This window comes from Cnephaeus nilssonii (assembly GCF_951640355.1).
Source record: "Cnephaeus nilssonii genome assembly, chromosome: 11".
Taxonomy (NCBI): domain Eukaryota; kingdom Metazoa; phylum Chordata; class Mammalia; order Chiroptera; family Vespertilionidae; genus Cnephaeus; species Cnephaeus nilssonii.
Window position 1 is genome coordinate 38,316,617 of NC_137082.1, and position 25,509 is coordinate 38,342,125.

Sequence of the window (25,509 nt, forward strand, 5' to 3'; positions counted from 1 at the left end):
TTGGAGGCTGGGGGAAACGGGGAACTAATTTGTGCTCCATGCACTTCATGGTGACCAGTTGCCTGTTTAGTCATGACACCACCTAGCTCTTTATATATATTAGGATTATATACATTTGCTAACAGAATTATGATTCCTGGGTAGTTCATTGGTGTAGCTGTTCTCTGTTGTTTCTCGGTGATTTAGCAACATAGGATAAGTGCCTGCTGTGAGCTGAGCACTGTTAGGTACTAAGGTGTTAGAAACAAAGGTCAGATCCCAGGGTTCCTACTTGTATTGTGTGCTGATAGAGGTATGGTGTGATATATACTGCTGAGGAAGTTCAGAAGTCTTAGTGGAGTATTTGGAAGACTCTTAGAGAAGATGACCTTTGAGCTGGGGCTTAAGGCTTGAGCAGGATCTCTCTAGCTGGAATGAAGGGGGAAAGGAAAGTGAGCTGCTATTCATGGTAGCACTATATGGATTTACCCAATTCCAAGGAATCGTTTAAATAACTCCTGGGTCCCTTTTCGAATCTTCTCAGACTCCCTTATTGATTTTCCCCATAGCAAGGTTTTCAGACCCTTTACTATTCTGTTCATGCATTATCTAGATTATAATGTCTTTTATTTTTAATCTTTCGTTTGTTTATTTAGAACCACCGGGATCGGGTCTAAACGGGCAGTCGGACATCCCTCTCACAATCCAAGACTGCTGGCTCCCAACTGCTCGCCTGCCTGCCTTCCTGATTGCCCCTAACCACTTCTGCCTGCCAGCCTGATCACCCCCTAACCACTCCCATGCCAGCCTGATGGATGTCTAACTGCTCCCCTGCCAGCCTGTTTGCCCCCAACTTTCCTCCTCTGCTGGCCTGGTCACCTCTAACTGTCCTCCCCTGCAGGGTTGATCGCCCCCAACTGCCCTCCCTTGCAGTCCTGGTCCCTCTCAACTGCCCTCCCTTGCAGGCCTGGTGCCTCCCAACTGCCCTCCCCTGCTGGCTTGATCACCCACAACTGCCTTCCCTTGCAGGCCTGGTCCCTCCCAACTGCCCTCCCCTGCTGGCCATCTTGTGGTGGCCATCTTATGTCCACATGGGGGCAGGATCTTTGACCACATGGGGGCAGCCATCTTGTGTGTTGGAGTGATGGTCAATCTGCATATTACTCTTTTATTAGATAGGATAGAGGCCTGGTGCATGGGTGGGGGCCAGCTGGTTTGCCCTGAAGGGTGTCCCGGATCAGGGTGGGGGTTCCCTTGGGGCGTGGGGCGGCCTGAGCGAGGGGCCTGTGGTGGTTTGCAGGCCAGCCACGCCCCTGGCGACCCAAGCGGAAGCCCTGGTATCTGGAATTTATTTACCTTCTACAATTGAAACTTTGTAGCCTGGAGCGGAGCCAAGCCTCCTGCTCGCTCCATGGCGGCAGCCATTTCTGTTGGAATTTATGTATCTTCTATAATTGAAACTTTGTAGCCTGGAGTGAAGGCCTGAGCTGGCCAGGGCTGCAGAAGCTTGGCTTCCTCCATCGCCTGGGGAAACCCTAGCCTCCTGCTCTTCCAGCTCAGTGGCTGCCGCCATTTCTGTTAGAATTTATTTACCTTCTATAATTGAAACTTTCTACCCTTGAGTGGAGGCCTGGGCCCGCCAGGGTGTGTGGAAAGCTTGGTTTCCTCCATTGCCAGGGAAACCCAAGCCTCCTTCCTGTTCTCTGTGGCTGCGGCCATCTTGGTTGAGGTTAATTTGCATACTCGCTCTGATGGGCTGGTGGGCGTGGCTGGTGTGCACGGCTTGTGGGTGTCGTGGAGTGATGGTTAATTTGCATATTACTCTTTTATTAGCTAGGATTATTTTGACTTTAAACAAAGGTTTCTAATTGCTCATACTCTTTGGTTCAACCAGTTATGGATATACCTATCTGTACTACCATTTATCCACATTTCTCCATGTTCCTGCTTGAGTAACTTTGTGAAATGTCTTGATGAGATAAAGGTACATAAGTATTGTAAACCCCTCACCTTAAATCAGCAGTAACAATAACAAGGGATTACAACCAAATGGGCATGACTTGTTCTGTATGATAACTGCTACCTTCTAGTGTTCTCCTTTTCTCCCCCCTAGATAGGTGCATAAGCATATCATTTTGCCAAATTTAAGTTAGATTTTTTTAAATAAATAAAATATTATAAATAGAGTTGAAGTCTCCTGATACCCTTCCCTAATCCCTTTTTATTATATATCCCTCCCTAATCCAATTTCTTTGTTATCCTTCTTAGAAGTAGTTATTATCTTGAAATTGGTTATTATTATTGCCATACATTTTTTTTACTATTACCACTTAGTATGCATCCATTGATATTTGAAAATTTCTTCCCTTTTTTCTCATTACAAATATGCTCCAGTGAACATTTGTTAAGTAGTTCCTTGTATATATGTCTGAGAATTACTCTAATAATTGTACCTAGGGGTAGAATTGTTGGGATAGTCATAACCTGTATGTTTCTTAAGTGTTATTAGGTATCACAAATTAGTTCTGTACTCATTTTCACTTCTTCCATTCAGTACCCATTTCTACTCCTTCCACTCAGAGAGTTTTAACAGTTCCTATTTCTCCATATCCTCAACAACATATGGTATTGTCAGATTTTAATTTTTTTTTTATTTTTGTCAACCTGATTATATCTAATGGTTTTTATGTGCATTTCTCTAATTACTTTTTGAAGATTTAATTTACTTAAAGACAGTTATCCACCTCTGGCAACCATGAATCTGTTGTCTGTATTTATGAGCTCTTTTCTTTTTCTTTTTTTATTTATTTATAGGTATAAATATAATTCTATATATAGATTAGATATAGACATAGATACATATATATAAGATTTCACATATAAGAGAGGTCATATAGTATTTGTCTTTCTCTGTCTGATTTATTTCATTTAGTATAATGCCCTCGAAGTCCATCCATGTTTTGCAAATGGGAAGATTTCACTCTTTTTATGGCTCAATAATATCCGTGTGTGTGTGTGTGTGTGTGTGTGTGTGTGTGTGTGTGTGTGTGTGTGTGACAATTTCTTTCTTCATTCATCCATCAGTGGGCACTTAAGTTCTTTCCATATCTTGGCTGTTGGAGATAATGCTGCAATAAACATGGGAGTACATGCATCTTTCAAGTTATGTTTTCATTTTCTTTGGATAAATACCCAGAAGTGGTATTGCTGGATCATGTAATTCTATTTTTAATTGCTTAAAAAACCTCCATACTATTTTCCATAGTGGCTACACTAATTTACATTCCTACCAACAGTGCACAAGTGTTCTCTTTTCTCCACATCCTAACCAACACTTGTTATTTCTAGTCTTTTTGGTAATAGCCATTCTAACAGGTGTGAAGTGATAATCTTAAAATGTTTCGACTTGCATTTCCCTGATGATTAACGATGTACAGTATCTTTTCACATACCTCTTGGCCATGTGAATGTCTTCTTTGGAAAAATGTCTATTTAGATCTTCTGCCCATTTTAAAAATTAGATTATTTGTTTGCTATTGAGTTGCATGAGTTCTTTACATATTTTAGATATTAGGCCCTTTTCAGATACATGATTTGCAAATATTTTCTTCCAATCAGTAGGCTGACTTTTCATTTTGTAGATAGTGTCTTTTGTTGTGCACAAGCTTTTTAATTTGATGTAGTTTCACTGATTTATTTTTGCTTTTGCTTTTGGTGTTAAATAAAAAAAAACCATCATTAAGACCTTTGTCAAGAAGCTTACCACATATGTTTTTTTCTAGGAGTTTTATGACTTCAAATCTTACATTCTCTTTAATCCATTTTGAGTATATTTTAGTGTATGGTATAAGATAGTGGTCTAGTTTCATTCTTTTGCATGTAGTTGTCCAATTTTCCTATCACCATTTATTGAGGATACTGTTCTTTATTGTATATTCTTATCTCCTTTGTTGTAAATTATTTGACCTTATATGTGTGGGTTTATTTCTGGGCTCTTTACTCTGTTCTGTTGATCCATGTGTCTGTTTTTTATGCCAATACCATATGTTTTAATCCTTCAGCTTTATTTTTCTTTCTCAATATTATTTTGGTTATTTGGAGTTTTCATGTGCATTTCCCTGATTTCTAGTTAGATTGGGTCCCTTTTAGTATGCTTATGGATGACTCAGTATTTTTTCTTTTTTATTATAATTGTGATTATATTCCTTGTCAAAAGTTGATTTTAAGTAATTCTGAAAGTCTGTTGTATATATATATAGGACTTTGCATTTGGCAATCATTAAGAGAAATTGAATCTTAGGCTCTGTTTTCTTTTCAAAGTGCAAGTCATCAAAAAAATATTTTTTTGTTAATCCTCACCTGAGGATATTTTTTCCATTGCTTTTCAGAAAGAGTGGAAGGGAGGGAAGGACGGAAGGAGAGAAAGAGGGAGCTGGAGAGGGAGGGAGAGAAAGAGGAAGAGAGAAAGATGGATGGGGGAAAGACACATCAACTGGTTGCCTCCTGCATGTGCCCCCACGGGGACTGGGGAGTGAACCCACAACCCAGGTATGTGCCTTTGACTGGAAGTCAAACCCGCAACCCTTCGGTATGTGGACTGACACTTTAACCACTGAGCAACACCAGCCAGGGCAAGTAATTTTTTAAATGACTTAGCTAACATCATGTGACTCTTAAGTGAATCACCAGAACCCTGATTTTTCTGATTATTGGTCTGCTGTTCTTTGCATTGTACTATGTTGCTTCTTTTAGATCAGTGTAATTGATATTGTTTTAGATCAGTGTAATTCTGTTATTGTTTTCGGGCTCATGTCTAATATTCCCTCCAGTACATAATAGAGTGATGTTCAAGTTCTGTTAGGTCAGTAAACACTTCCTGAGTGAGTGAATGAAAGATAATGGTTCTGATGTAGCTGACAAAACATTCATAAGTCTCCTAAAATGGAGGTAGTTTATTTCTAAAATTTTACCCGTGCCTCTGTTAGCCTTGATAAATAAAGAAACCAAATCAATATTCAGCTTTCTGATATAGCTTCAGAATTAATCAGAGACGATGTCAAAGTAAATCATGGATGCTAAAGTATAGCTTATACTTCTAAAAAAGAAACTTGGAGGTGATATGAATATATATTCAGGCTTTAACAAGGAGTAAGAATTTTTTTGGTAGGAAAGTAGAGTCTTCATGACTAGTCATTTAAATCATAAATCATATCCATTTTATTTATCAGCCAATTAGATTGTGAATCATAAGTGAAACTGTTGGTGATTTTAATTTTTAATACATTGATTCCACCTCTCCTCCCCATTGTGGATATTGATAAAACCCACATATTTCAGTAATTATTGTGGTCTCAGTACTTATACTTTTTTTATTGGTAATTAAGTAAATGAGGCTTTGAGATTTTGAGGAATTTGGGGCATGTGGTTTTTCTTCCAGAAAAAAAGGTACTATATTGCCATGATTCATTGATTTTTTTTTAATGTTTTAAGTGTTGTAGAGGCATAATACATAATTATATATGATATCTGAAATTTTCACTAGGATATTTCTTAAAAGTATGATTATAATTCCTTACATTGGTACAGCACTTTATAGTTTACACAGGGCCCCTTTATCATCATATCAATCCTTTGAAGTGGGTTAGAATATTCTGTGTCTGATGACTTTGATCCCTAGTTATGAACTTTGGCTGATGGTAGTTATAGTATTAGAGACTGTGAGCTTTTTTCAGTTCTGGTGCCTTAAGCAAATTTGCAAGGGATCCCTGATGTTAACTTTGGCAGGTTTCATGCCTGCAAATATTGATTGAGCTAGAAGTCTTAGTTGTAAAATGTCACCAGTGAATGTGCAGCCAGAAAAGGCAAGGGAAAACTCATTACTGCAGCTCATCTGTAACTTCTGGGTCAGGCCACTCACTACCATTTGGTAAAAATTAATGTTTGAAAACTCCCTTTTATTCTGACAAAATATAATCAGGCAAGGTTAACAGCAGATGATTCTGAGCATTTCAAATTGGTTAGATCAATTCTATAGGCTTGGGCTTGTGACATTCATAGGTCTGATTATCTTAAGACACATCAGAAAGCTTTAAAATGATGAAATCCCCAAATAATGGTAGGAAGGAATTTAATTATGTATAAACTCCCTCCTCTATTGCATGCCTTCCCCCATATTGAAAGTATTTATTCTGAAAAAGAAAAGGCAGTGAGAGAGGAAGAAAGAAATAATGTAAGGGTGAGACTAACCTGTCTTATTTCACTTTAAGGAGAAAGATTAGGGACCAGAGAAGAAATTGTAAGTTGAAAGGTTTCTCCTCAATTTAATGAACTGAGTGATCCAAAGATAGAGGGGACATAATTTAGGGAGGAAATTAAGTTTCTGGTCTCTGGAAATGTTTGGAAAACCCCAGCCTGTGTGTAGAAGAGATGTTTTAAAGGGGATTCACACCTCAGATAGGTGATTGGGTCAGATCAAGGGTTCCTAAAGTCTGAAATGTCTCAAGTGCCTCCGAATTACTGTAAGACGGTGTGAATCCAGATGTACAAAAGAATTTTCTGTAGAATGAATCTCAATCTCAAAGGTAGTAAATTGCCAACATCTCTCTCAAAATCAGTATCTCCCTCCCCCTCTCATAAATGTGGGTGTTACAAACACAGATTCAATGAAAAGTATTACCAAATAGATAGTACTGCATTTGTTTGTTGTCATTGTATCTTTTCTCAATATTGTGTTCTAAAAAGTGCAGCAGGAGGTGAGGTCTGTCAAATATTTTGACAGTAAAAAAAGGACCCTCATTTTATTTGTTTGTTTTGTTTTTTGTTAATCCTCACCCGAGGATATTTTTCCTTTGATTTTTTTAGGGAGAGTGGAAGAGAGAGGGAAAGACAGAGAGAAACATCGATGTTAGAGAAGCACATTGATTGGTTGCCTCCTGCACAAGCCCTGATCAGGGCCTGGGGCCGGGAGGAGCCTGCACAAGGAGATATGTGCCCTTGACTGGAATTGAACCCAGAACCCTTTAGTCTGCAGGCCAACACTCTATCCACTGAGCCAAACCGGACCCTCATTTTAAAATCTATGAATGGTAAACACCCTTTTGGACCTTGAGGCTCTTTGATTTTGAATTGGGTGTTCCAAAGAGGTAGAAAACTACATGTATTGTTTTGGGCCACACTACTCGCACTTTAGAAACATTACTCCTTGTGTGCATACATATATCTATATATATAAAAGCCTAAGTGACCGTTAGGACTGAACGAACAGAACGAACAGAACGACTGGTCAACCAGTCGCTATGACATGCACTGACCACCAGGGGGCAGACATTCAACGCAGGAGCTGCCCCCGGTGGTCAGTGCGCTCCCACAGTGGGAGCGCTGCTCAGCTGACTGACCCGTCCCGGCAGCCCACTGGCCCAGCAGCAGCCACTCACTCCTTCAGTAGTCCTGCAGGTCCAATCTCCGGAGAATGGGCCAGGCACTGATGGACCAGCACCACTGGCCTCCTGGAAGTCGGCCTCAGGCACTGCGGCCGCTTCCCCTCCCTAGATGCTCCGCAAGGAAGAAAGGATATAAAAGTGGCTGCCAGGTGGCTCCCGACAACCTGTGCGAACGTCAGCAGGACGGATTCGGATCCCAGACCAGCAAGGGCATCCCACCGCCCCCTCCAGAGGGCCGATTGCGTCCCGGCCCCCACCCCCACCCCCGTGGATACCCCACCTGTGCATGAATTTGTGCACCGGGCATAGTATATACATAAATGTCTGTGTGAAAGTGGCTATTGTTTCTAGTTTATAGATTGAGAAAACTCAAAAGAAGGTAAGTTACTTTCCAGGGCTGCTAAATTAGAGGGACCAGATTTGCATTTAGGAAAATCTGACTCCAAACTCATTGTTCATGCATGATATCACCATTGCAAACAGGTTAGGAATGTCTAGTTAGTATGGTGGATAAGGGAAAGCACTGTATTGAGAATTAGAAGTCTTGTACTATTGGGCACCCCACCGTTGCTTAAACTCACTGGGCTCAGATTTCCCTATGCCTATACAAAGAGGGATAAACTATATTATTTTTTTTAGTTGAAAATCTTTATTGTTGATTGATATTTAGGAAATAGCTCTTCATGCCTCCACTTGGAAGGCTCTTCTGAAGTTGTCTGAGGTTTTTGGTCCAGGGTAAAGAATTTATAGTTTATTATAAGGATATAGAAGATTTACTTTGACTTTTTCTATTTCCTTAATAGAATTGAACAAATTTTTCTTCTATTAATGTGAAAGTACATTTTATGAAAATTACCCCCTTTCTTAGCCAGGTAACTTGGAATATTGAGCTATATTTAGATGCTCCCCCCACAGCACACATCTACACTGTTATATCCTGGTACAAATGTGCTCTTTACATTAATAATTGCACTGTGTGTTTTCATAATTTATCATAATGATACCATTATAGAAGTCCCTTTCCTCCCCTCCACCCTCAAGTCTAATTGAGGTCGAGACAGACTATAAATGTGATAATATAGATTGCATGCTTAGAGGAAATAGAGTTGGTTTCATAGTGGAGTTTTAATTTAGGATTCATTCTGGTGATGTAGCCTCTTCCTATGGTACATTACTTTGAGCCCAATATAACTGCATGTTCCCACAGCCCCTCATTATAGCTACAGCCTCTCACTGCTTTTTAATTAAAAAAAAAAATAGGGAGAGAGGGAAAAATGAAACCTAAAGCTTAGGTTGGATATTGTCTAGGTACACAGGGAGTATCCTAGGCAGATTGCTTATTTAATTTTTTAACTCTTTCAAAGATTTCATGGAGTTGTTCTGATTTCTGTTTTCAGGGAATGGATGATATATATACAGGGGATGCCAAAAGTAGGTTTACAGTTGTGAGTGTGCAAAACACAGAGTTTATTCTTATATTGTTATTTTTTTAAATTATTGTATTTATTTGTGTTACAACTATAAACCTACTTTTACTCACCCCTGTATGTGTGTGTGTGTGTAACCATCCATCACACTCTCTCGCACACACAATAGGCTTTAAGAGTTTGGAAAGTAAAGGCATCATATATATATAATCTTGAAGCTTACTATAAGCTTTGAGCAAGTGGGAATCCTTTATGTATCCTAGAAAGGCTACCAGCTGTGTGGTTGGATGGTGGCAATGCTTAGTGAGCACTTATACCGCTCACCACCTAGTGGGAGTAAGGCAGGGAATGTGGAAGATTGTAATAGTTCTTAAAGGCTGATGTTCTGGCACATCAGAAGTTAAGAGTTAATCTTTTTTTCTCTAGTCCTGTAGAAGCAGAAGCAGAGAAATGACTTTATTAAGCACAGTTTCTTTTGTCATTCCTTCATCTTGAGGGATTCCATATACCTTTCAGATACCAAAACAAATTAATCTCCAAAGGTGACTGGTAAGAATGGCTTAATCCTTTTGGGATTGGTTGTGTAAGACACAGGAGAGCTTGGGCCTGAGCTGTTGACCTCTCCGTCAGACTGTGAGTGTTATATTCCCTTTCTAGATTCCGGGCCCTTTGGCTCTTGTGTATGAAATCAGTTTGACAGCTCTGAGGTTCTTTCCTGCTTACACATTCTTGCTTTCTATTGTATAACTGATCATTCTCTCAGTGGTGAATATTGGTAAATGTAATCTAGAAGTTTCTTTCTGGGTCAGGGTATTGTTAGCTTCACAGTTTTTAGTGGGGGCCTTTCACAAACAGGACTTTTGCTTTATATGAATCCCGATTTCATTCAGTGTTGCTGGAAAGACAGTTCCATTTTGTCTTTATTTAGGGACAGGAACCCCTCAGATGAAAATCCCCTGGACCTGTACTGTCCAGTATGGTAGCCACTAGCTACATATGTCTGCTGGGCTCATGAAATGGGGCTCCATCTGTGTGGTGATACACCCATCATAAATATAAAATATGTCTACCGAATTCTAAAGACATAATATGAATAAAAAGGATGTAAAATATCACATTAGTAGTTTTTTATACATGTTGAAATGATAATATTTTGGACATACTGCATTAAATAAAATATATTATTAAAATTAATTTCACCTGTTTCTTTTTATTTTTTTAAATGTGGCTACTAAAAAATTTAAAATTACCTCTAATCTGCATTATATTTTGATCGGACAGACCTAGATTGCAAAGCAGTGTTTGTCTTATTTACACTTATGTCTGCAGTGCCCCAACTTATACATAGTTGGCACTTAATAAATACTTGTTAAAAAATGAATCCTAATCTTTATTATTTAGAGTGGTCAAATTTCAGAAATAAGTAGGAACTTCTCTATTTGGAGTGTTAGTATCTAGAAAAGAGACAGTTGAGGGTTGAGAAGTAAAGAACAGAAGTTCTTAAAATTTTGCCTTGGGAGAGAAAAGTGGTGAAATAAAATGTATCAGTGCTGTTGAACGGCTTACCCATCTGTTGAAGAGGAAAGTGATATGTTGGTGAAGGAGCCATAACCGAGCATCCTAATGGGATCGCTCTCCTCTGCCACAGAGTTGTCCTGAGAAGAGCGAAAGCTGAATAAATACCCTGTGTGAGGGGGAATGGAGTTGGAAAAACAGTTGGAGAACCTAAATGTTGCCCTGTTAGAGATGTGTGCTTAGACTATTCATAAAGATCAACAAAGCTGTTCTTGTCTCAAGAATCCATACTGGCCCTGTCTGTCCTTGTGTCCCCACTTAGGCATTACCCTAGAGCAGTGGTCGGCAAACCGCGGCTTGCGAGTCACATACGGCTTCTTTGGCCCCTTGAGTGTGGCTCTTCCACAAAATACCACGTGCGGGCGCGCACATACAGTGCGATGGAAACTTTGTGGCCCATGCGCAGAAGTCGGTTTTCGGCTCTCAAAAGAAATTTCAATCATTGTACTATTGATATTTGGCTCTGTTAACTAATGAGTTTGCCGACCACTGCCCTAGAGGAAGCCTGGGACTGCTACTGGGCCAGTGGATTACTTGAGGACCCTTCAAGCCTTGGAATTCTTTAATAAATTATTTATTGAATGAATGGTTTAAAAAATATTACGTTAACTCAGCCAAGGTCTTGTATAACTTATATTTATGGGTAAATGTTCTTGCCTGAAAGTTCCTCGGATCTGTCTCAGGGAATCAGGGTTGATTAGCAAGAACCCAGAGATCAGGTTCAACTTTCAGAAGGCGCCAGGTTGTCTTTGCAAGAGTTTATTAAAGGGTCTCCGGCATCCTGTCCCCCTGCTTATAAAATAGAACTGGTAACTACTTCTCTTCCCCAGAGACATAGTGAAGATTAAAGTAGGTGCTTTAAGTTCTGCAGAAGGAAAGTGCTATTTCAGTGGAAATTATTAAAGGTAAAAATGAAACTCCTCCCGATCTCTGAAATGTTTGTTTTAAAGAAGTGGATTGGCAGATGTGTTCAAAAGAGACATAGCCAGTTTCTTTCTATTTTGCATCTTAACTGTGGCATTATTTGGCTTTCTCCTTTTAACTGTGGTCCACTACCTATTCTCTCTGCCCTCAGCAATAAACAATACAGAAATCTCCTTTCTGGGGAGAACTGTAGAACTCATGCTTTGACTTGGCTGCTGCAGCAGGCTCATGCTAATCAGAATCACAGCAGGGCTTGTTTTATGAGCCTGAAAGAATTAGTGCTCCCTGGGGCTGAAGTTCCTTACCTGCTGGGGAACTACAGATTTCTAGTTTGGAGCCTGCTCTCTTTGAGGATCAAGCTACCTTTTTTTCCCCTTCTCACTTGAAAACCACCACCTTATTTTTCTTGTAGTCCATGTTTACTGGCAAGTTGATTTCTTTTTTCTTTTTTAAAATAATGATGATAATCAATTTTTATATTTATGGAAATAGGATGTGATCATATGAAATGATAATCTATCTCAAGGAGACTAGGAACAGAGTGAAAATTAGCAGGTGGTACCCCGCAAACCAAATTGTCTAATGTGAGTTTTCTAAGTAATGTCATATGCTTAAACTTATTGAAGCACCTGGTATGTGGAACCAGCAGGGTACATGAATATAGCAGGGGATGACTTTGCATCACTGGGATAGAAGATTTCAGTAACAGTATGGGTTATAAGTCACAGTGAGATATGTAGCATGTATAATAGAAATTTGTCTATCATTACCAAACAACTTAGCAAGCTGGCAATGAATGTGACCTTCTATTTTCTTTGGAAATAGCGTACCATAGGGTGGTGAAGGCCTGGGGCTGGGGGCGGGTGTGCGCTAGAAGGGGTGAATGGGGGGGGGGGAAGGGGATCATATGTAATATTTTCAACAATAAAATAATTTTAAAAAGACACAGCATACCATATCACACCTACTGTAAGTTGGTTATTATAACAGATAAAGAAAAGCTTATTTGAGAAGCCTAATGCAAATGTTTTATGTTGGGGAAGACAGAATCATGTGTATTACCTCATAGTAAAAATTTTTACATTTGTGTAGTACTATTATAGTTTAGAGTTCTTCCACCTTTTGGTACAAATTTCACGAATATGTTTTGGGAAACTAATGACTATAGTTAACAGTTCTGTATTGTATATTTGAAAGTTGCTAAGAGAGTACTTAAATGTCACCCCCCCCCTCCAAAACACACACACAAAAAACTGGTAATTATATGAGGTGATGAAGGTGTTAACTAACCTTATTGTGGCAGTCATTTTGTATATGTATGTGAGTCATCATCCTGTTGTACACCTTAAACTTACACAATACTATAGTCAATTATATCTCAGTAAAGCTAGAAAAATATAAACACACACACAAAAGTATCTTTTTGAAGTTCATAGGGAAAAGGGTTATCTCCATTTGCAGATGAGGAAACTAAGGCTTAGAGAGGGTAAATGAGAAGGCCAAAGTTGTACCCGCCGTAACTTGAGCTGAATGGAGTCATCAGGCTGCTTAATGTCTATTGCAGTGTTGTTTCTCAACTAGGAAGCCCATTTCAGTAGTGCCCTGTTTTATTCCAATTTAGTGGAAGGCAGCCATAAGAACTCCATGAATTGCAGTGTTAAAGGCAAATGAGGTCTCACCAGTACAAGGGAAAGCCCAGGACTAGAGGTCAGGAAGTGCCAATTCTGTTTTCAGTGCTACTGCTGGTTTTATGACCTTGGATAAAACTTGACCTCTGGGCCTTACTCTCCTCTTGTGTAAAGTAGGAATTTGGAGTGCAGTAGACCCTTGGAAGTTATACATGTAATATTCTCTGAACTACTCTGAGTGACTGTAATCTTTTTTAGACATGAATTAAAACTATGTGCTAAGGGATTGGTGATTTATATGTATTAAAGTCACCTACAAAGTAGTATCCCCATCTCAAAGTGGTTCTCTTCCCTATGATTTCTGTACGCATAGGAACCTTTGTGAAGTGGTGAAACTTTGCATATTGAATAAATTCTGTAAAAAAAAAAAAGGCCAGTTACTTTATAGGTGACTTTAATCATGTATTTATAGAACCGTTAAGTATTTGAATAATTCCTCTTAGAGGTATTTTGTGGCAGAAATTGTATGGTGTGGTGCTTTTCAGTTGGGGAATTCTTGAAAGCGTTAGGATATTTGCTATGTATGCCGTTCCTCATCTTTTCCAACTCTAAAATCCTGTGTGTTTTTTTTCTCTTTCTCAGCCCAACAGGGGCACAAAACGTCCCCGGGATGATGAAGAGGAAGAGCTGAAAATGCGTCGGAAACAAGCTGGTACTCGAGAACGTGGCCGCTTTCGGGAAGAGGAAATGACTGTGGTAGAAGAAGCAGATGATGACAAAAAAAGGCTGCTTCAGATTATTGACAGAGAGGGTGAGGAGGAAGAGGAAGAGGTAAGGTGGCAGAAGTGGGCTGGTTGCTGAGATGGCTGGCCCTGACATAGTTTCTATAGAGTGTAATTTTGGGTCAAATTTATACCTTTTCTGACCTCCCTAGCTTAATCTATAAAATGGGGTTAAGAATACTTATTTCACAGTGTTGACATGAAGGTTAAGTGGGATAATGGAGTTGGGGAAGCATTTGAAAAGTGTAAAGAACATTACAGATAGAGTGTGTGTGTGTGTGTGTGTGTGTGTGTGTGTGTGTGTGTGTTTATATTTTTATTGATTTCAGAAAGGAAGAAAGAGGGAGAGAGAGATTGAAATATCAATGATGAAAGAGAATCATTGATCGGCTGCCTCCTGCACACCCCTCATTGGGGATCAAGCCCACAACCCAGGGATATGCCCTTGACCGGAATCGAACCCGGGACCCTCTAGTCCGCAGGCCAACGCTCTATCCACTGAGGCAAACCAGCTAGGGCACAGATAGCGTTTTAACATTATTCTGGATTATGTGTTATAATTAAGGCCCAAGCACTGAACTGTGGGGCTACTGGTATTGACTGTAGAGGGTCAAGGAGGCTTTCTAGACCAGCGGTCGCCAACCTTTAGGACCTCACGGACCACTGGTTGGCGACTGCTGCTCCAAAGGTTTCCTTAAACCAGCGGCCGCCACCTTTCCGAACTCATGGACCACCAGTAGTCCACGGACCACCGGTTGGCGACCGCTGTTCTAGACCATACTGAGGACACACAGGGGTCAGGGAGGCTTTCTAGACCATACTAAGGACACATAGTAGGTGCTTCCATTTTTAAATGTAGTTAATAGTCTTCTAAAGAAGAGTAGAACTTTATCGAACAAGTGGAAGATGGGCTTTTCAGGAAGTTGAAATAGCATTAGCAAAGTAGTAAAAGTGGAGAAGTTCGGGGGAGCTAAGGGATTAAGTATTTAGGTGTTACTGAAGAAACACAGTTTAGGGAAAGAGATGCCATTCAATTGCTTTGCCTCAAGATTCCTTTGCACTTCCTTCCTGCCTCTGGACCTTTTTCTGTGCCCTCTGTTGGAATGCTCTTCTTGCCCTAATGAAGAACCACTCTTTGCATGGCTGGTTTCCTCTCATTCAGTTCTTAGTTCTGGTGTTTCCTCCTTGGAGAAGTCTTTCCTGTCTCTGAGGTGGCCCCGCAAGTCATTCTCTCATTCTGTTATCACTTTATTCTGTGCGTTCTCTTCACAGCATTTACCATGATCTGAAATTTCTGTTTGTTTACTCACTTGCTGTCCCCTCCTGGCCTCCTGTGAAACCAGGGACTGGCTCTGTTTTGTTCACAGCTCAGAGCTCTCAAGAGCAATGCCTAGCTCTTGGTAGACCCTTAATAAATATTTATTGAATGAATAAAAGAACAAAGCTGAAAAGGGTAGAGATAAAATATCAGCGATTAAAAATGAAATGACCATGCCTTTGTGTCTTTTTAAATCCTTAAGTGTTAACTTGTATGTTATTTCATTCTGGCATTTTGTTCAATATGAATTATGGAAATAGATTCTTAAGAGCCAGCTGGTTTTTGGTTCCCTCAAAGACATGATGCTAAGTTTGGATTTAAAAAATGAAGCTGGAGTGTGAATCTAAGAGGGGAAAAAATTGATTCATATTTCACCAAGGTTTTTACTGTGTTATGATAATAACTCTCATTAGCATTTATATCAGAGCTAATTCAGGGGTCTGCCCCTAAAAGATGGTGACACTTTGGAAATCTGTGGTGGGGAAACAGTCCCAAATTTCCTCTCTGAGGGCAGCAGCCCTACCAGGCTTTTAGACAGTCAGTGTGTATAGCATAACCTCCCTCCATCCCTCTATCCCTCCATCCCTCCATCCCTCCATCCCTCCGTCCCTCCGTCCCTCCGTCCCTCCGTCCCTCCGTCCCTCCCTCTCTTCCTTCTTCCATCCCTCCATCACTTCCCTCTCTCCCTCCTTTCTTACTAGCTTCTGCTCAATCTGTAAGCGCTGCAGCAGCAGTTAATTGGCAGGTGTAATTCCTGTGTAGGGCAAGGCTTGTACTGGAGGATTAGGATAGTAGCTGTCATGGGTAAGTGGTTTCTAGCCTGAGAGACAGAAATGTAATGTGAGACCAGCCCTTCTGTTAAGGGACAGGGAAAAGATCGCTTTGTAAAAATGACACATGGAAGGCTACAAGTTCAAGAGTTATTTTCTCACTGCCACCAAAGTCCCATTTGATGAAAAGCAAGTGATGTTTGCCCTGTTAAGTCACGTGAACTTGTAAAATATTATTGTCCTTTTTGTGCTACATCACCAGCATTCATCTTTCTGAAGTCTCCCTCTGGTTCCTGACGTTGAGCTATTGGAGGTTCTGCTGTAGCTGATGACTAAGACTGATAATTCAGTTTCCTCTAGTGTTGGAGAGAAATTAAAGGAGGGAAGCCAAACCTTGGAGAGGCTAAGGCCGGGAATCCTATGAGAGCCGTATTAACACTAATAGGTTTTTTTTTCCTACAGGGCAGGCAAGATGTTAGCCAAGGGAAAGAAGAGTAGTGGATGTTGAATTTGCTTGATTTAACTCTTTCCTAGAAATTTGGATTATTTTAGTTAAATCCTAGTGGTATGTTTAGGTACATCATGCTTATTACTAATAGAAAAAAACAGCTTACATTAAGATAGTGTCATATAGTTTATAAAACCATTTTAAGTACCTCATTTCTTTAGAACATTTCTCTGACCTTAGAAGATACATCTCTCTTCTTTTCTTCCTTCAACAGATCTTCACTGGATGCCAGGCACTGTGAGGGGAACTAGAGAGTTTGCAATCAACAAGTAGACATGGTCCCCCAACAGGGCTATATTCCCTTGTTTCGGGTGAACAGATTACCTGGGCGAGATCATGCCAGACCTTCCTTACATAAAGGGTGAGGCAAAAGTAGGCTTACAGTTTATTCATATGGAAAATAATTAATAAATAATACAAGAATAAAATGTTTTGCATACTCACAACTGTACACCTACTTTTGCCCCATCCTGTATGTCATGTGAAGGATTGGAATTTTATTCTAAACTAGAGGCCTGGTGCACGAATTTGTGCACCAGTGGGGTTCCTCGGCCTAGCCTGCAGGATTTGGCCGAAGCCAGCTCTCCAACATCCCCCAAGGGGTCCCAGATTACATGAGGGCGCAGGCCAGGCCAAGGGACCCCACCAGTGCATGATTGGGTCTGGGAGGGACCTGGGAGGTTGGCCAGCTGGGGAGGGGCCGCAGGAGGGCTCCAGGGCGTGTCTGGCCCGTCTCTCTCAGTCCTGATTGGCCAGACCCCAGCAGCAAGCTAACCTACCGGTTGGAGTGTCTGCCCCCTGGTGATCAGTGCACATCATAGCGACCAGTTGACTGTCTGCCTCCTGGTGGTCAGTGCACGTCATAGCGACTGGTCGACTGTCTGTCGCCTGGTGGTCAGTGCACATCATAGTGAGTGGTTGAGTGGCCTTAGCATATCATTAGCATATTATGCTTTGATTGGTTGAATGGCTGACCAGACACGTAGCATATTAGGCTTTTATTGTATAGGACTAGAGGCCCAGTGCACAAAATTTATGCATGGGTGGAGAGGGTGTGTCCCTCAGCTTGGCCTGCACCCTCTCGCAATCCGGGACTGCTGACTCCTAACCGCTCGCCTGCCTGCCTGCCTGCCTGATTGCCCCTAACTGCTCGCCTGCCTGCCTGATCGCCCCTAACCTCTCTGCCTGCCTGCCTGATCGCCCCTAACCACTCTGCCTGCCTGCCTGATTGCCCCAACCGCCTCTGCCTGCCTGCCTGATCACCCCTAACTGCTCGCCTGCCTACCTGATCACCCCTAACTGCTCACCTGCCTGCCTAATCGCCCCTAACCGCCTCTGCCTCAGCCCCTGCTGCGGCAGCTTCGTCCGGAAGGACGTCTGGAATGACATCCAGAAGGTCATTCAGCTGTCCAGTCTAATTAGCATGTTACGCTTTTATTATTATAGATAGGATGCCAAGTGGATGAATTCAGGAAAGCCTTAAGAGGTAGACTTGGTGAGCGTTTAAGGATTATGGTCAGCAAAGTAACATTGCATTATGGCTAGTAAATAGTGAAGCTAGGCTCTGAGTGTCAGCTGAGCCAGGGCACTAACTTCAGTTTTTACCATGTCGGGGAACTTCTCTTTAAGCCGTAGACACTGGGGAGGGGCTGGGGTCCAATAGACTACCTGAGGTGAGGGTCCAAGAGTCATTGATAAAAATCTAAGAAATGTGTCATACCCAAAATGAAATTAGAGGTATCTTCCACTTAAAACCTAATATATGCATATAAAAGTTAACAAAATAATAGCTAGCATTTTTTAGTGTACTTACAAAATTATAGGATGATTCAGGGCTTTTCAAAAGGATCTATTTCAGGGTCACTTAATAGCAATTTCGTTACCTTTAGGTGTGAGTTATGGTCAATGACTACAAAACTATGAAGCTGAGAGTTGGGAGAGTGTTAGGCAGAGTGTATTGCAGCACATTACATTAAACTGGAAAATAAACTGAGGAGACTACATTTATGAAATTTTAGTGTAGATTTCTTGGGGGAAATGATTCCATCTTTTAAAAATGTATATACCTTTGTAGATATAAAGGTAAGAAAACCTTCAAACCTCTCTAGTGTATGAAGTAAGAAAAACACTGTGTAGTCTACTAGTTAATAAGTGTTTCTTCTGAGCTTCTCTAATTTTTGATGTTATATCTGGATTCCAAAAACCTGTCTGATTCCCATCTCAGCAGCCAGTAGGGAGCAGATAGTAATGTGAAAGAAAAACCATGACTATTGCTAATTAACAGCCCTACTTAAGGTCTATACAAAAATAGGCGGAGACTTGGATTTGGCTGGTGGACTATAGTTTGCTGACCCCTTCCTTGTATAGGGAAAATATTTAAGGCCGCTGTTACTGAACAAGTTCTTTTAAATCACTGAGTGTTATCTTACCTGTACAACAAAGGAGGACAAGATAAATATTAACTAATATGGTTGCTTACTCCAAGTCATAGAATATGCTCAAGAAATATTTGTTGACTAAATCTTAAACTAAACTTCCTGTGCTAGATGTGAGACACACAAAGCGATACAAAGTAGCATGTGATGTAGACCCTTAATCCTCATTCTGGTGGGGGAGATAAAGTATTTTTTGTACATTTAACCCAGAAAGGTGAGTGGCAGAATAGCATGTAAGGACCAATGAAAGAAGTAATGATTAGTGAATGAGAATTGTTGCATTTGTCCCTTTATACCAGGAGGAACCATTGGATGAAAGCTCAGTGAAGAAAATGATCCTTACATTTGAAAAAAGATCATACAAAAACCAAGAGTTGCGGATCAAGTTTCCAGACAATCCAGAGAAGTAAGGCTCATCTGAGGTGTTTTTTTTGTTTTTTGTTTTTTGCTTGTTTTGTCTGCTTTGGTTTTGTGATTTGGGTTAGGAGTCCCAGGACAACCCACATGTTTGGAAAATCACTAGAAGGATTCACAGTACTCAGTCAGTGGTACTGAGGGTATATAACCAGATCAGCAAGGGGAAAAGATACATCAGGCAGAGTCTGGAGAAACTCATGTATAGATTTCCTATGCTTTCTCCCTCCCACTGAGTGGGGTCAGGTGGACATGATCCTTTCTCCAGCAGTGAAAACATGCATGTAGTGTCTCTGCCCAGACAAGCCCGTGTGAGATTCTGGGTCTAAAGTATTTAATGAGGACAAGTCATGTAGCCATTCTCTGCCAGCAACAACTATCAGAATTCCAGACTCTCTGAAGAAAGGTGGGCAAAACAACCTTATCACATAGGGAACTTTTCAAAAGCCAAAGCCCCAGATGCCAGCCTGGAACCAGGCCCTTCTAAAGATCAGGCCTGTTATGTTAACTCTTTCTTCATTATTCTTCTCAAGGCCCAAAGAAAACTGACCTTGGCTGCTATTGGTGATAGCTTTACTGTTGAGAAAATGTCAGAGGCTTTGGGGTTAGGCAAATATGGATGTGACTCCCACATGACCTTGAATAAGTCACTTTTCCTTTTTTAGCCTCAGGTGTGTCTCATCTGTATAAAGAAATAATACCCCCTTTACAGAATTGTGAAGATTAAGTGAAAATAATTGGAAGTGTTTGGATCAGTACCTGGTATTTAGTACATACTTATGAAATTATAGTTAATACGATAGTTACTATATTGGCTCCTCAGTGCACTGTGAAGTACTGTAATGAGGAGTCTGGTATCTCTCAGTCAGTCTTGAGTCCTAATTAAAGGGATTTTTATATTTATACAGATTTTAATATTCTCCCTCCCTCGACGTATACTTTTAATGCATCTTAGTATGTCCAAGGCCTGTAGGGAACTAAGAGTTGGATAGTATAGTCTTTGTACTCACGTTTATAGGTTATTAGGCACACTCGCTATAAATGCATAGTAGAAGGAAACATACCTTAAAAGAGATACAAACAGAGTGTTGTGGGAGCATAGAGGAAGAAACAGTGAATACCAAGTTGGGGGCTATTAAGGGCTTCACAGAAGAGGTGGTATTTGAGTTGGCCTTGTAGAATGATTTTGATTTTAATAGGCAGGAAAGGCATGCCAAGCAGCGTGACTAGTGTGAACAAAGGCACAGAGATGTCAGAGGTCATCAAGTCCTCATGGCAACCTGGTAAGGCTAATGTGCTTTAGGTAAGGAGAGTAGAGAGGGAAGAACCTGGTTACTGGACCTAGGACCATAGCCCTCTTTGCAGTAAGATTGCAGCTCAGCTTTCCCAGCACGAGAGTCCTGTTGAGTTTTGTGCTGACCTTCACCATACAGTAGCACTTGTCATTCTGCACTGTGTGTGTGTGTATGTGTGTGTGTGTGTCTGATTACACAAGTAACACATGAATTGATTGTCATTGTAAAAAATACCAAAAGTGCATAAGTAGCATAAAAAAATGCATGTCCTCCTTCACTGCACTGACCCCCCTCTTCCATTCCCGTACCTAGAGATAGCCCTATGAACACTTCTGTGAATATCCTTTCAGATTATTTTTCATATAATTATTTACATATATATGTAAATATGCAAATATTTTTTCTTACCTAAATTATACTATACATATTCTGCATCTGGATTTTTTTTTTTATTACATAACAGGAGATCTTTTCATGTTTATATATGCATACTTATCTTATGTGACTGGTTGTAGTATTTCACGGTTTATAGATACCATGATTTACTTATTATTTATCTATTATAGACATTTGGTTATTTTAAATATTGGCTTTTATGAACAGTGCTGTAGTGAACCTTTGTGTACATGTGCCTTAGTATAAAATGTATTTCTATAGGATAAATGTTGAATTCCCAGGTTGAAGGGTATGTACATTTTAAACTTGGATAACTATTGCCGAATTCCCCACTGTATTCTTTTATTCTCCCACCAGCAGGTCTCTTTCCCTATTTTGTTGCCCATAATGAATGTGACCAGTCTTTACCATCTTTGCCATTTGTTTTATTATTTCTTTACTCAGTGGTCTTCCTGCATTAGATTCTGTGTCCTTTGAGGAGGCAGACTGTGTCTTGTTTGTTTCTGTTTCTAATTCCTAACACAGTACCTGCCATACTATAGGTGCTCAATAAACATGAAATATTAGATAGTTGATGTAATCTTTATTACATTCTTATTGCCTGGAATCCACGGATACGTTATGAGGAAGCTGTGCCCTGGGTTGATAACTCTGGAAATTTAAGCAATCCAATTTACTTCTTGGAGTGCTAGCATTGCGTTTGCCTACTTGGTAGGTATACTTCTGTCAATTTAGAGCAGTGAGTTTCTGCAGGTTGTGTACCACATCTTAGGTGCCACAGATGCTCTAGTGTTACATCTCATAAACTGGTTTTAAAATTTTATTTTAAAGACTTAACAGTCTTTTCTATTCAGAAAAAATTTATATACTATTTTAGTTTTTAAATCTGAACATTTTAAAATTGGTTAGGAAACTACACTGTGTTTTAACCTTGAATTTTTGAATTCTTATTGGTGCAGTGTATTTTATAATTCTCTAAACCAGCCAGGTGCAATTAAGATGAAAATAGCTTGAACATATTTGAATGAAACTTTCCGGTTGAGATCAGGAACATTCAAATATATTTTCCCATATATGCAATTGTCATTTTGATTGCATAACACAAAAATGCTTCTCTTCATTTGGCTGCATTTCATAGTCAATTGACAGTTCTCTTTATGCAACCTCTACCTTGCACTGTAATCTTTCTGCCAAATATCGCATTGAGTGGAGTGTGCTGTTTCCCTAGTAAGCCCATTAGTATTCTCCTTTTTCATTGTTGCAGGGGCAGAATTATTTAGTATAGTGGTTCTCAAAGTTTTTAATCTCAAGACCCCTTTGCACTCTTCAATTATGAGTACACCCCAAAGTGCTTATCTTAGAAAATTCTAGAATACACAAGCACACATTTTATTAGGCATCAGTGCAATGATATAATCACGTCTTCTGTAGCCCTGTTGAAAACTCCAATGTTCACTCCTGAGAGAATGAAAGTGAAAAAGGCAAAATAGGCAAACCTCAGAGATCGCGGGTTTGTAGTAAAGTGGATATTGCAATAAAGCGAGTCACAAGAATATTTTGGTTTCCTAGCACATATAAAAGTTATATTTACACTGTCCTATACTACTTAAGTATGTAGCAGCATTATGTCTAAAACAACAATGTACATACCTTAATTTAAAAGTACTTTATTGCTAAAAAATGCTGTCCATCATCTGAGCCTTTAGCGAATTATAATCTTTTTGCTGGTGGAGGGTCTTGCTCTAGTAATAGCGAAGATCACTGATCAGAGATCACCATGTCATATATAATAATAATGAAAAAGTTTGAAGTATTGCAAGAATTACCAAAATGTGGTACAGAGACACGAAGTGAGCAAATGCTGTTGGAAAAATGGTGCCAGTGGACTTGCTTGATGGAGGGTTACCACAAATCTCTACTTTGTAAAAAATGCAGTATCTGTTAAGCTCAATAAAGCAAAACTCAATAAAACAAGACATACTTTTAATACTTTGGAATTACTGTGAAAATAGTTTTGATCTTGTAGACCCCCTAAAAGGATCTCCAACCACCTCCTACCCCCACCCAGGACCACACTTTGAGAAATGCTGATTTAGTTGGGTGGAAGAAGCATCATGTCCCCTATGCATTGACTGCTGGTCTTGTGGTTGCAGGAGGACTCACCAATTTCTGTGGTTTTTCTGGTATGTTTGAACCTTGCTGGTCATTTGCTAATCTTCGCTATTACAGTTGAAAGAGAATATCCTGCTGGTCTGAAACAAATGCACATGACAGGCTAGCAGAATATTCTCCGCCATCCCAGATGGAATCAATGACCCCATCTCAGCCTGGGTTACTGTTTTAATAGATTGCTGTGTTGCTTTCCCATTGCCTCTAACTTGACCCATTCCCCCAGCTGTGAGTCATCCATTACTGACTGTATGCTTACTTCCTAGACAGTCTCTACAAATGTTGTAGTATGTGCTTTAAATGAGTAGGCTTATACTTTGTTGACAAAAAGAGAAGAAAATATTCTTTGTTATAGCATAGCAAACTTGAGGGTACCTAGATTTGTTGAGCACCTATTATGTGCCAACTATCATTAGGCACATTATATTTTTTTATCTCATTAAATCCTCACTGTAATTCAGCTAGGAAAATTAAGGAAGCTGAGGTTTAGAGATAGGTTAGTTGCTATTCTCTGTGTCCCTTGACCAGGTGGGGGTCCCGTGATCTGTGTTCTAATGTCTTTTCTTGGACAACACCAAATCCTTACAATGAGTTGTATGTAATAGATTGTTAAATTTGTACTAGGGCAGGGGCTCTATGAGGACAGCAACTAGGATTATTTTATTATCTGTTATATCCTCGGTACCTAGCAGTGACTGGTACCTAGTGTGTGCCCAGTAAATACTTGTTGACATACTGTTCATGGTTACACAGTCAGTAACTTGTGTGGCTGGGAGTGTGACCCAAGTCTATATCATTCTCAAGTCCAGGCCTTTTCCACTATTATCTTGTTACTCATATAACACTGGACCCCAGTGGTATATTTATGATGTTTCTCTGCTGTCATTTGAGTTTCTGCTTGTTTTTTGTTTTGATAATTTTTGACTTTCTAAACTTAAAAACATTGGGCTGATTGCAGATTTAGAAGAATTTCAAAGTTGGAAGGTAAAGTCCATTCTCCCTTCTAATTCTTAATTTTTTTTATTATATTACCCTTTATTAATTACCCCCAGTGACAAGTATCTAACTTTTCAAAGAAATCTTTTCATCATTTGGCACTTGTGACTCTTTAAGATTTAGACTCAGAATGAAAAAGAATTTCAACAAATTCTTAGGTGAGAGGATATCTAGACAACTTATAATCGTGGTTGTTTTCCCAAATTAGTGTCTATATCCCTCCTAAAGTATGGCTTCCATAAGAGATGTCACAGAACTTCAGGGTCATATAATCAACATGTTAACTCTGTATTGCCTTCTTTTAAGCAGCCTGAAACCACAGCAGCCTTTGTGGCAGCTACTTTCCTCTGCTCCTTCATTTGGAAGGCATCTGCTGAACTGTGGACCCGGGAATGTGTCCAGTGTTGGGTGTCCAGAATTGAATGAGTAGTCTCTGTCCTGGCATAGCTGTCTCATGGTCTGATTTGTATTGCTGTTACAGTTGACTAAAACCATCAAGTTCTACACAAGTGCTCTTACTAAATTATGTCGTTCCCACCCCATGCATTTGTAATCTGACTTTTTGGTTCAGTGCAGCTCTCTGTGTGGATCCTAGATAATTTTCTCCTGTTAGATTTGGCCCATCATCATTGCCCATCAGAAACTTTTGAATTGATTCTTTCAGCGCTGTATTAATATTCTCTGTAAACTTTGTGTTATTTGACATTTGTTAAGTTGCTATTTATAAACCTTCATTCAAGTTATTGATTAGAAAATAATATAGTTGATATAAACAGGCCTAAGGATCAAGCCCTGTAGGATACCACCAGAGGCTTCTCTCTGGGCTGACTTTCATTCATTACCACCCAAGTCCCCAAATTGTTCCTTGTACTCAACATCATTTTGCTTATTACTATTTAGTGTTCAATCTCCCTTGTCAGTTCATCCTGGTGAGCTGTAAAAATCTTTATGTCCAGTTACTCTTCAGAAATCATACTTTTTAAAAAGAACTACCCATTTAAGGCAAATAACTCTTAGAGGTTTGTTGAGCCCATAGATCTACTACCCCATGGAATATCTGAATGATTCTCCTGATTTGACTTCCACACTTTTAGGAGACAATGTAAAATGGTGGTATATTTGTAAGCACAGTGAAAGAAGCCTTAAAAAAATTAGTATGGATGGAGGGGGAATCTTTACAAAAATAATTTTGAATGTACTTGGAATAATAAGCAGGTGAGAATAAACAAGGAAGCATTGAAAAAGAAGACTAGCAAGAAAGTGTTTTGCAATAACGGACATAAAAAATACTGTAACAATATGGAAGTGTGATCCTGGCTCAAGAATTTGCAGACAAAGCAATGAAATTCAGCGCAAAGCCCATAAACAGATTAAAGTACACATTAAAATTCAGTGTAGGATGCTATGACCAAGTGGGGTTTATCCCGGGGATGCAAGTCTGGTACAATATTCAC

At 39.9% G+C, this 25,509-nt stretch overlaps 1 protein-coding gene across 1 annotated transcript in view; it reads left to right on the forward strand.

Annotated features, from left to right (window-relative positions):
• Positions 1 to 25,509, forward strand: part of CTNNBL1 (catenin beta like 1) — a 178,889-nt gene that overhangs the window by 26,497 nt on the left and 126,883 nt on the right. Inside the window, exons 2-3 of the mRNA XM_079784788.1 lie at positions 13,615 to 13,803; positions 19,085 to 19,191. Of these exons, the coding sequence (XP_079640914.1) occupies positions 13,615 to 13,803; positions 19,085 to 19,191 (296 nt within the window). The remainder of the gene's footprint in view (positions 1 to 13,614; positions 13,804 to 19,084; positions 19,192 to 25,509) is intronic.